Below are 12,527 nucleotides of genomic sequence, written 5' to 3'. Positions count from 1 at the left end.
TTTGTGTTCTATTCTATTTGAATAACATGCACTAGTAGAATCAATTGCTGTATGACTTATTATTATTTGGATTATTGTTTGTACGGATTATCACTTCAAGCCCTGCTTCTGCTGCATCGGTGAGTCGACTAAACTGTCCCCCACCCGATCTGTATAGGATTGAAGTAGCCCATATCTGCGGACTAAATTTGTTAAACAAACTTGCGACCTGCAACTTGTGGCTAAATTTGCGACCTGCAACTTGTGGCTAAACTTGCGACCTGCAAACAAATGGCTAAACTTGCGACCTGCAACCCCATAAACTTGCGACCTGCAAACAAGTGGCTGAACTTGCGACCTGTAACCCCGTGAACTTGAGATCTGCAACTTGTGATCCTGTGACTTTGTGACCTTCTGACTTTGTGATCTTGCAACCTTTCTGCCATAATAAAATAACAGAACTCAAGACTCTGTTCAGATTCAATCTACTTGGCTTGTTTCTCTGTCTGTTGTGGGCGCATAACCGTATTAACTAAGCGACGCATATAATAATCCAATCCACTGTTTGGCGCCAGTGAGAAAGATATTCTTTAACGTAGAATTCGCGTCAAAATTCTACAACCTCTCTATTCTAAAATACTCCAGCTGAGTAAGATCCTCTTAGTTTGTCCGGTAAGCTCTGCTGCTTGTGAGAGGTCGTTTTCCAATCTTCGTAGATTGAAAACCTGGCTGAGAAATACTTTGGGACTCTCTCTCTCTCTGTAGGTATTATGGCTGATACAGCCCTCGATGTACAATGATGTTCTAGTTTGATCGATCTCGTGCGTCTTGCCAAATTTTAGTAGGGTTTTTGATATGTGGTTGAAAATTGTGCAAAAATGTGAATCTTTGAGCTCCTCTTGACCGTTTTCCTAGTATTTTTCCGCTTAAAGATAAATCTTCAAGTTTGCCTTTTCTTATGATGTGACCCAGGAACTTCAGTTGCAGCTTCTGCTTCTGCAGCTTCAGCTTCACTTTGGGAAAGGAAAGGTTGAATGCTAGCATTGTATGCAACGTTCACCAAAATATTGTCAATGACATCAGCATAAATGACATTGCTAATGAGTTTTCAATGCGCACTATACCGTAAGACGCAATAATGTTCGGTTGTAACAAGTTCTTGTGATGTTTTTGAATGAAAGTTATTATTTTTTTATTTTTATCATAAATTTGCAGATGTTCTTCTGTAGCTTCGATTGTTTTCAGTGTTCTGACTAGTGACTTTGTCCTATAGTGTACTAAGTGTAGTGATTCTAGTGAAGGAGAGGACAAGAAGAAAAGTATAACTTCTGTTTTGTTTTGTTTTAGAAAAACTAAGTATTCGATGAAAAGTCATAGGTTCGAATCCCGCTGGAGGTACCAATTTTTCTTTGCTTGTTTCTTAATCTTGCAGCAGTCATTCACAAGAGTAAGCTACTTTGTCAAAACAACTGAAACACAATAAATTCAAGCCACAATGATTGTGTCAATAGCATTTATATTGTTTTAATCAGAATGTAAAGCACAAGCAGAACATTAAAAAAATTTAATCTAAGACAACCATCATTTTGTATCTGCAACGTGAACATGATATGTACATTTTTTTCCTTAAAGTAGCGTTCTTTTGCATACAATCATACACTTTTACCAAAATTGATTCGTATTTCAGGAACTTTCTCTCTTTTAAGTTGTCACTGATGGTTTTGATACAAATCTGGTATATGATTTAGTTTAATTAGATACTAAAATTATGTTCCCACTCCAAGTAGTTACTGCGTTATAGCCAATTTTCAACATTGCTAAGTTTTGCTGCCTGTAAGGGCACAACCGTAGGAGATGGGGAGGCAGGGGGCGGTCGCTCCCTCGCTGAAAAAAGAAACGTCGCAAATTTGGGCAAAATGTCCAGTTATTTGGGCAAATCAATCTTTCCATGTTTCGACATTTTACAAGTTTACAAACTTTAAATAATTATTATAATTTATGAGATACGTTGACATTTTCCAGTGAAGGTAAAATGTATTAATTCTTATCAACGATTTTGGAAACTGTTAAATGTGGTATTGCAATTTGGGCAGAATGATAAGTTTCGATTCAAAATTTGCAAAACGTAAGTGTAAAAGAACATAACTGGCGAACAGAGAGAGGTAAGCTCATTCACTAGCATGTGAGCTACATTTCTTCATGAGTAGGATTTAAAGGCCTGCGGGGTAGCCTACTGGTAACCTAATGAGTTTTTTTTAACTTTTTTGTCTATATATCCTACAAATGCAGTTATTAATAAAATCATGTGGGAAAAAATCTTTAGTTATTCAGACAAATCAATGTTTACCATGAGTCTTTAACATTTTACCAGTTTGGAACTTTGTATAGCCTAGTGTTGTATTTTGAAGTACATTAACATTTTCATGGAATGTAAATGCAGCATTATCAATTTTGCAAGCTTTTGTACCGGTATTTGGTATTGCAATTTGGTCTGAATGTTAAATTTTGATGGAATATCTGCAGAAATTAAATGTAAAAAAATGCAATTGGTAAGCAGATGTAAGCTTATTTCAGATATTCAAGATAGTAGCATAGGCCTACATTTCTTCATCGGTGCAATTTTGAAAGCCTGCTGGGTAGGCCTACCGGGAACCTTATGAAGTTTCTGTTTTGGCATCAAAAACCTATTTAGGTTTTTCGATTTTTCATCCATATTCTACTAATACGGTTATTTGTAAAAAATATTTCGGAAAAAAATGTGCGGTTATTAACGTAACGATGGTAGGCTACTGCAAAAACATGGACTGTGATTTCATTGCAATGTTAGGCCTATATCAAATGCTAAAAGTAGTTTTGTTCAAAGGTCCAAGTTTGATGCAAGAAAAATTCAATTTAATGGTTGATTTACGGTAGGCTAATTGGGACACCGACGGATTTATAAATGCAGATTAAAGTTAAGGCAGCCTTGTTCACCTAATTGAATGTTTTGTTGCCTGTGTCTTCATACACTACCAAGTTGATAATTGTGCATTTATTAGACCAGGAATCGAGAACCTATGGCTCGCGAGCCATATACGGCTCTTCGTGATTGGTGTACAGCGTTGCATCCAATTTCGACAGCTTTGAGGCTATTTTTACAGAAATACAATTTTGAATAGACGTTTCGAAGGAGTGTTTCTTTTTCGGTCATTACATACAGACGAACGGATCCGGGAACTTTATGTTACAATTTTCCCACGAAGAGATTATGGTTTACCGCTGTGACCAGTGATGGCCTCTGGCTCACAAAAAGTTTTATCTTAAGTTTCCATTACAATTTAAAGTTGAAAATACGCTCGCAGAATGCACTAAATTAAACACCTTTTTTCAAAAATTTCTGGGAAAGGTCCCCAGGCCCCCGCTGTTTTTCTCATGTTCAGAAATCCCATGGCCCCACTTTTACAACTCATCACCTGCCACTACATATTAGTTGTATTAAGTGTTAGAGCACTATATGGCTCTTACGAAAATACTTTTCCAAAAATGTAGCTCTCATGTCTCTCTTACCTAAAGAGGTTCCCGACGCTTGTATTAGACTATACACCACCTCAGAGATTATGACTGAGTAATGTTGCGTTTTTGAAGGTATTCTTACCCCCCTCCTAAATGTTTTGCTCTCCTACGGCTATGTGTGGGGGAACCTGTTGCACTCCTAAACATCAATTAGCTTTTGAAAAAAAATTAGAGGTACAGTATGATTTTTTGCATAGATGCAACACTATAAATGTTAGATATAAGTTGTTTGAAAAAGATTCCTAATGCACCCTATAGCGCCCATGGGGTACACGAAACGTCAGTGAAGCAATAAAACAACCTGGGCTATAGGCTGCAGGTTTGTTTACACGTTTTCCTTTATCAGATGATACTGGAACTGTTGCGCAAGTAGGCTACTAAATAATCCTGATACACATTCAAAGTTTTTAGTATTCAAAAAATAATTCAGTTGCTCTTATCAAGAAAAACGAAAAATATATACAAAATCGTCTTTTTATTTTTGCAGGAAAACAATGCAATTCTATAGAATCATAAATAGTCTATCGGTAACTTTCAATGGGTTTTTACCACAGAACAAAGCCTGTATTGGCAGTGTATTGCTGCATTGTGTAAAGATAAAGGTAAAACTGAAAGCGAGGTAGACCTACTCAGCAAATATGCATTCAAAACTATACGATTTGAGTTGTTGGCGACACAAATATTTTATTTAAATTTGTTTCTTTTTAAACCCACAATTTCCTCATTTTGATTTTTTTGATTTTCAGTGCAGAATCTTGTTTCATTTGCAAAAAATAATTAACTGTAAACAACTTTTCTTACTGCAACAAACTCTTATTAATTCACCATGCAAGTCAAATAAAGTATGAACATTGCTTATCATAAGTTATTCTTGAGGAAAATTAGGCCTACAGTAAATTTGTTTGCACAGCAGCAAACACAGTTTATGTAAACCAAAGTGTTTCCATAGACACGTCTACAAAAGAAACTTAACTTTCACATGGTAGTTTATTTCATGTGCTTTCACAGTCAGATCCATGCAAATGCATCTGTAATGATTGGCTTGTCACTCTGGTAATTCTCAGGTGCCGCTCTTTAATACAGTACGGTACCAGCAACAATGCCATTTTTCTCTCCTGCCATTGTATAATTTTCTGGCCGTTTAGATAAAAAAAATCAATCTAAAGCACTTTCTAGTGTGCTTCTTAAGTTTTATGCTGCGCACGTTGCTTTCTCACACTTGGCATCCCTGGTAAATGACGGATAGAAGTATTTTTGTTTGCAATTGACTTCGTGAGATCGGTTGATCTTGTTTGACTAGTTGATAGATTGTTGCTGTTCTTTTCCTTCATCGCCATGTTGGTTGCCTTCTTCTTGAAACGCCGAGGAAGACACGCACAAAGTGCCGCTTTTATTGATTTTCGGAATTTCGGGCTTAGAGCGGCATAAACCAAAATATTCACAAAACTGAAAAACAAATTATATGTTTAAAACGTGTAAAATTGGTTTTATTTACTTATCTGTGGGCTGATCGCACATCTGCTGATCGACTATGGTGAATAAAACGGAAGAAAAGTTTGGTAAAGTCTATTGGTTGCTTCAGATTAAAAACAAACTGATGATTCAACCAAAAATCGTGTCTCTTATCACTACTTTTAAAACAAGTTTTGCGCTATAACACTAAACTCTTATGTTAAATTATTTTGTTTGCGATGATTGGTACATAATAAGCTGGTATGTTTATCCTCACCTGTGACAAAGGCTTAGGTAGAAGCATATGAAGTAAGGTGTTGAAAAATTGGCACATGTCAGGCTACGGGCGTAGAACATTGTTATTGCGGTAGCAAGAGGTACTAAAAATGTAAAGATATGTGTAAACAAAAAGATGCATCTTGTATGCTTAGAAGCATAAGTTGTTGAGCCCTTCTGAAACGCTTTTCAACAACGCAAGGAAAATACTCGTGCTATGAGTTATCTCGTTTATTATAAGTAAACAACAGAACTAAGGTTTACATTTACAAAATTCATTGCTTATAACTTTAATTTTTTGTATGTTTATGACTAAACTAATTATTGTGACAGCTAAAGCTATACGATTAGGACACGCCTTTTTATGATAGGCTACAAACCTTTACTCAAAGTAAACACGTAAACTGCGCGTTACAGTCGACTACGTCAACACTGATATACAAAATGGTTATGTATACACAACCACATTTCAGATAAAACAATATAATTGAGACAACTTTGATTAGTTGTCAGGACTCATAAAAAGCATCAGAAAAAAATTAAAAAGTAGGCTACAAACCATAAATATCAACTTGGCCTACACGGAATTCAAAATCGAATCATAGTCTATTGAAATGACGCCAATTCCAATTTTTTTGTTTACTTTTGTCCGGTGTTACACAAAGGCATCATCGTTTTTCTCGAAGACACTTACACAAAGTAATCGTAAAGCCAACTTGCATGACCACCACTGTTTTGAGAACATGTATTTCGTGCTTGGAAACTTTTTTCGGAAATTTCTTGGAGAAATGAGATGCAGTCAGATTTTTGGCTCTGTGTTGGTAATATCTGTGAATCATTGCCCCTGATGCAAGAGATAGAGCAGTCTGAAAACAAAGCATTGATCTTCTTAAAATTCTAGCTTTGGTGATAAAAACGTCAATTCAGAGAAAATTTTGTCAAGCCGCAAACAAATTAGTTTTTGTTAAAACTCACAATAGCCGAGGTTCTACATTCTACAACATGGCAATATTCGTTTTGTGAATTAGAATTGATAAAAAAAGATCAATATTAATTAAAAATTATACTTTTGATACGAAACATTAACATTGGAAAAATATTGTTGTAACCGTTATATTTCTTAGATTATTGCCCTATTGTCAAAGAATCGCCAAAAACACGAACGAATGCACAATGCAACAAGTGAGATAAAATACATTTGCTTGTGTCAAAATGTACATCAAAAACTAACAATAAACGATTAACATAGGCTACCCAACCAGATTAAGCGATGTGTTACAAGTAGGCTATTTAATTTTGGATTACGCCTGTTCATCTTTGATAAATTTCATTTTCAAATAAAACTTTTAACGATATTTTGTCATAGTTGAAAGGAGCGTATGCAGATTGTTGTTATTGGGATCACATTCACAGAATAGAATAAAGCGAGTAGGTTGTCGGTTGCGAAAAGGCTTTTTTTTGCAGTTTCCTGGTTTCTTGTCGTTGTCGAAAAAGTTTAGCAACTCTATTTAAATCTATGGCCCAGTAATTACAGCACATCATGCCGTTTATATGAACCTTCAAGAATACATAAGTCTACAGTATATCAAACGTGAAAGAAAGAATAATTTTTATTGTACATCACAAATTCTTATAAGATCCATCAACATTTTGTATGTTATATGTCAGATCGAACTTTGTATTACCGTTTTATGTCAAATTAAGTAGATAAGTTTTAGAATTTTAAATTCAACTTTATGTTAGACTTATGTAACTCGTGAATCCACTCTTTCTTCGTTATGCATTTCATGATGAAACTGAATTTTAAAAGTTAGACATTAAACCGATTTAATTTCATGGTTGAGCGTTACACGTGCTAGCTGTGGCATTCCATCAGAGATATATCTCCAAACCACTATTTGATCTTTACTGGAAATTTTGGAGAACATGTTAAAAAATTTCCTTAATGCGAATTTTTGCTTGTGCTGCAGTTTTTAGGTTTGTAGACGGATGTATTGATTGTTTTAAAGACAGATAGAAATTGACCGAACATTTCTACATTGACAATGTTGTAATCTTCCTATTAGCATTTAGTAGAGAACAAAAACGGCTCAGAAGCAAAAACAAACACGAAGAAAAGTTAGCGAAATGTGCTTTTGCACACAAAAAGAGTAACGTCTGTTTGAACTTGCATCCTTTTGGCATTCAGCCCGATGATCAATAAATCTATCAAAAGTTTAGAGTTCTCAAAGTTTTACAATAATCACCTTACGTTACAATTTTGAAAAATAAAGCTAGCAGAAGCAAGGTAACCATCTGAGGAGGTCACCGAATCAAAACACGAACGTGCAACAATCAATATTTTTCCAACCGAAGAAAAACCAGGATTTTACAACTGTTCATTTTTTTTTACTTTCAAAAATAAATTTTGTGAATTTACAAACAAAAACAGAACTTTTAATTTTTTAATTTAGCAATTTAACCTTATTAAGCATTTTTAATAGTATCCTTATAACAAGAGAACACTGAAATAATACGGAATTAAATTTCAGTTTAAAATTGCAGTTAAGGCAAAATAATAATAAAAAAAAAAACAGCTGAGACTTACCATTAAAAAATATGGAACAAAGAACAGACAGACCAAAGTACTCAATGCTAAAGCTTCTATTCTGGTTGTTGATGAAAACAAATTCCCTTTGGTTGTCGGATAGTAAAGAAATAGTATGTGGTTGTACGTAAAATCTATTTTGCTTGGAAACCAAACTGTAAATAAATGAGACATGAATGAGCTGTGCGTTAGTAGACCACATTGTGTGAAAAAATTGCACAACAGGTATGCAAATATCTCGTTCTGTCTTCCGTCAGGTTTTTTACTCTACAAACGCTTTTTTCTGAGGTACGTTAAAGACTCTGTGAAGTTTAAACATTTAAACAAGCAATACATTATCGAGAATGTTACCTGGATATGTGGCAGATACAACGGCCAGAAACCAAACAAGAATCAATCCAAAGTATAAAGAAAATTTGCTTCGAACTTTGTATCGGACAGGGAGAGCAATTGCGTAAAGTCTTTGCGACGAGAGGAAGAGGAGATGATACAAAGAGGCGGTCAGGCCAAGCAAATAGAACATTCCTCCCACTATAGCTTTAGTGGATCCTTTAAATGCAGCCTCCGCCATATCGATCTCATATGATGTGGAACCAACCGTCCAACCAAAGTTGGCGAGGATGACCGAAAATATTTGGAAACCTGAAGATAAGAAATCAACAAATAATAGAATTAGTTACACTAACAGATGAAGTCAATCTTCATAGTTTCGTGAGGTGAAAATCGTGAAGTTGCACAAGGACCTCACAACAGAAGTTCGCAACTAGAGACTTTATTATTCTTTAAAGAAAACATGTTCAAATTTGGGTGGTCAGGTATTAGATTTTACGATCAGGAAATCACATCTTGGGAGCTGCTTTTAACGCCTGTTGCTCTATGGTTGTAAGCTTGCTGTACGGGCATAGATTACATTAGCACTTTCAATTGCATGTAAAGCATGCCAAGATTTTTATCTTTCATCAAACATACAATCACTCACCACCAGGAGAGTCACAAAAAATTATAAGCTAAATACTTAGATAAAAAAGATATGGTTAACTACGGATTTGAAACCAGCAACAAGTTTAACATACAATAAGCAAACATACACAGCCCGCAGGCAACAAAGGAGTACGTTTTAGTATGCTAGTGCTTTGCAATGCTTGGCAATACCCTGACCTTTGCCGTTAATCGACTATAGCCAAAGTATGTAGGCTTATAACTGAAAAAAAGTATTTTAAAATATTGGTTTGGCATAAAAATGCAAATACTACAAAAGACAGGTTTTTGCTATATTTGAAAGCACGATTACTCAAGTAAAACTTTTTTAATTTTATGCTGATACATTTTGGAAAGTATTTTTAGGGCCTGATGAGTCTGCAAATAGAATCTTAGATCACAAAACAACGTGGAAGCTTGCTCTTGTTGCACAAATGCACAAGCTATGCATGATAGCACGTTAGCTTTATGTGAGTCATCGCTTGAATCGTTTCAGCATGGTAAAATTGTTCCCATTGAAAAATATGACGTGTTCAGGCCATGTAAACATTGAGCATTCTATTTGTCGATGTTGTGTGGAAATTTTGTCGCTAATCTCTTCTGAGGTTAACCGCAAGAAAAGCAAAACAGTGTCGCAATTGGCTGCTGATTAAGTAAAATAGCCTAATATGAAGTGAAAAACTTCACTCAATTGAAGGTGTGCCAAACTATGTAGGTTGAGTCATTTTAGCCTCGTGAGTAAGGCCAATGTGTGTCATTTGTTACTGGAAAGTTCTGCACCTCATAATGTCCTTGCTGACAAATTTTATTGTCGGCACATCTTATGTTATATTGTTGAGATCTTTAGATGTTGAATTTAGATTAAAATGAAAAACCACCGATTTTACTCATTTGATTGTGTGTTGAATACTATTAACCTAAATATTACGTAGAAATACGTATTGAGAAGTTTAGGTAAGCTAAAAGAGGGTATTTTTTTAATTCTTTCGCAAAGAAATGATCGTTGTGGTCTGTAGAAAAATTGCTTTATTTAAAAAGTTGAAGAACTTTTGAGTTAATGACAAAAGAGATTTAGGCTACTTTAGGTTAATAAAGCTTTGGTTGAGAGTTTGCTTTGTTGGACCATAGGTAGACAAAACAAAGTAACTTCATCGAGTTGAAGTTACTTTGTTTTGTCTGTCTACTTTAGTTTAATCTTATAAATTATAAGTTAAAATGACTAAAACATCAATTTTATTGCAAACCAGAAAATAAATTGTTTAATATCGAATCACAATATAGCTTACTCATCCACTCTGTCATTTTCAAACAAAAAGAAAGCATAATTTTGTCACTTTTGAGCTGTTTTCTTTTAATTCTCATTTGCAACATCACCAATAGTATGTACAAGCTACGTCACGTGACTTGTACGTCGTCATTGTAAATGCAATGTTTTAAATTGGAAAACGAATCATTCATTTCAATCAACGACTACCGCATGTCGAAGGCAAAACGTTTGACTATTTTAGGTTCATTGATCCAAACAGCCAGCGTCTGTTCATTCTTTGGCACTACAGACCTGTCTGCTTTTGATCAGCCAGCCACAGACCTAACAAGTTAAATAACTAGACTGCATAGTATTGCTGGGGTAGTAAAAAATAGTCTTTGACTCCGACGGCTCAGACAACGAAAACGATGAATTGGGTTTAATAAACTGTCATAGCACCAAGTTGACGACATAAGAACTGTATAGTGTAATTTAACTGCAGAAAACAAAAAATATCTGAACCATAAGTTTTCGTCAAAAAACCAGCAGTTCCGGACAGGAACCAAACATGATCCGATTGTAATGAAGCCGATCTTGCGATTTTTTTTATCCGTTTTCAATTGAAACTAGTTTAAAACAAACGTATATAAAATTAATATCACGAACGAGTCTGTTTGTCTGTTTTCAAAGCACAACATGTTAACACATTGTTTCGATCTGGGAAGAATCCCCCCCTCCATATTTTTAAGTAATGAATGCCATGTTTATTTGTGTGTAGTCCATTCATAATAATGGTTCCATTATAAATTGTTTATGCAAACCCTATGCTCTGTTGATGCGTTGTTTTGTATAATTTATCTCGCGATGCGTAGCACATGTTCAGCAATTTTCTGACAAGCAAACAAATAGGCCAATTTACGCTGATATGATATCACACAGATACAAAAATTTAAAAAAATTGAATCAATGCGGTTTTTTTTCGTCTGTTTTGTACGGCATTGTGAAGAAAAAAACGTTCCAAATTATGAAAACAGGGAAACTGTAGGCAATCAAAAGCTATTGGAAACCAATGATATTAGCCAGTTTGTGTTAAATCTCTAAATCTCTGAAAATCCCTTTTTAGGTAGCCCACATGCAATAATAAATTCTTAAATTTTTTTCTTTGGTTGGCATTGTACGCCACTGCATAGATAGTAATCAACTGCTTCATACGTTGTATGAAATAAACATCAAAGACACAAGAACGTAAAGTTTGATTTACGGCAGATACTATCTGCTGTAAATTTGTCAGATGCGTATACGCAGAAACCTCTTCTAATTCTTTTTTAATGTCAACCATGTGTCTTTGTCCGTGGTGATTCAAGGAATGTGCGATGAGTTTTCACTGTAACAAAAAAACAATCTTACCTGACATAATATCGGCCACTGCAAGAGACGCCCTTATCTTGCTGTAGGTATCGTCAAACCCTTTGCGTTTTGTCACAACATTCCAAAGCACAATTCCATTTCCAGATATGACTATGCAACCGATGACGATGTACAGAGTTGCCAGTAATCCAGCTTCGGCCATATTGCATTCGTCGCATTCGGACAAGGTCGTGTTGAGGCATGTTTCCGCGGCTTTCTCTGAACAAAATGCTGGAAAGCCACATAGGTTCCTCTTGGGAGGAAAAGTGCTATTTGGAACCAAGCCGGTCACATTTCCGTTTGTGGTATTATTTACAAAGTGTTGGGGTTTTGTATATTCTGTTTCGTAGATATACAAATCTTTTCTGACTGAAATGAAATGTTTTTCATTTGTATTGATGACTTTTTCATGTGGTGACGGCAACTTGTTTTCATACGATTGATTGAAGCGAGACTTATTTATTTTCATCTTTGATAACAAAAAAAAAATTACAAATTTTCTTACATGAGAATCTTTCAAATCTAGTACTGTATCTGAAACGAGATATTCGCATATGAAGGACAACAATCAGTGATATCCTTTGTTTTTAAACATAAGTTTAATCTTCAACCCAAACGTTTTCTGGGCTATTGGAATTGATTCGTGAGGAGCAACTGACGAGGCTTCAGAATGCAACCTATCTGACGTCATTGTCTCGGCATCATCACAATACGTCATTATGAAAGGCCGAGAGGAAGGAATAAAATTATTGGTTTGTCACTCATTGAAACCAAGTAGGCTATCTGTGTTTTAGGCAATGCAACTTAACATGCTTACAGGTGGACACAAGTTTGATTTTCATTTCATCAACAATTCTCAAAAGTTTAAATCTTCAAGATCACAAGCACAGCAGAGACAATAGTCAATGTAGGCCTACTAGAAATCAAGAAAGTTAAAATTTTCTAGGCAAAAAAAATGCATTGTAATTGTAAATTAAAACTTATTTTTCCGCCTATCCGATAGGCTATCAAATAGACATTTAATGTGATTTTGACAGTGGGCTAACCATT

General features: G+C 35.1%; 1 protein-coding gene across 1 annotated transcript; it reads right to left on the bottom strand.

Annotated features, from left to right (window-relative positions):
* Positions 1-4,021: 4,021 nt before the first annotated feature.
* Positions 4,022-11,946, bottom strand: LOC145772527 (uncharacterized). The gene is made up of 6 exons (XM_082584395.1): positions 11,478-11,946; positions 8,198-8,488; positions 7,847-8,001; positions 5,954-6,125; positions 5,261-5,363; positions 4,022-4,977 (listed from the first exon to the last, which is right to left on the bottom strand). Exons 1-6 carry the CDS (start codon positions 11,944-11,946, stop codon positions 4,716-4,718), a joined length of 1,452 nt encoding a protein of 483 aa, XP_082440521.1. The 3' UTR covers positions 4,022-4,715.
* Positions 11,947-12,527: the final 581 nt, after the last annotated feature.

Source organism: Aplidium turbinatum, chromosome 6 (assembly GCF_918807975.1).
Source record: "Aplidium turbinatum chromosome 6, kaAplTurb1.1, whole genome shotgun sequence".
Lineage (NCBI taxonomy): Eukaryota > Metazoa > Chordata > Ascidiacea > Aplousobranchia > Polyclinidae > Aplidium > Aplidium turbinatum.
The sequence above is the reverse complement of the archived record's forward strand: the minus strand, read 5'-3'. Positions and strand labels throughout refer to the sequence as shown.

What these genes read in the sequence shown, in the direction of transcription:
- LOC145772527 (XM_082584395.1), bottom strand. Translation starts at nt 11,946, where the DNA reads ATGAAAATAAATAAGTCTCGCTTCAATCAATCGTATGAAAACAAGTTG. An exon ending in TTGTTCCATATTTTTTAATG is followed by an intron (nt 6,126 to 7,846) that starts GTAAGTCTCAGC and finishes CTTTGTTTTCAG; the next exon opens with ACTGCTCTATCTCTTGCATC. An exon ending in TACCTAAGCCTTTGTCACAG is followed by an intron (nt 4,978 to 5,260) that starts GTGAGGATAAAC and finishes TTTGTTTTTCAG; the next exon opens with TTTTGTGAATATTTTGGTTT.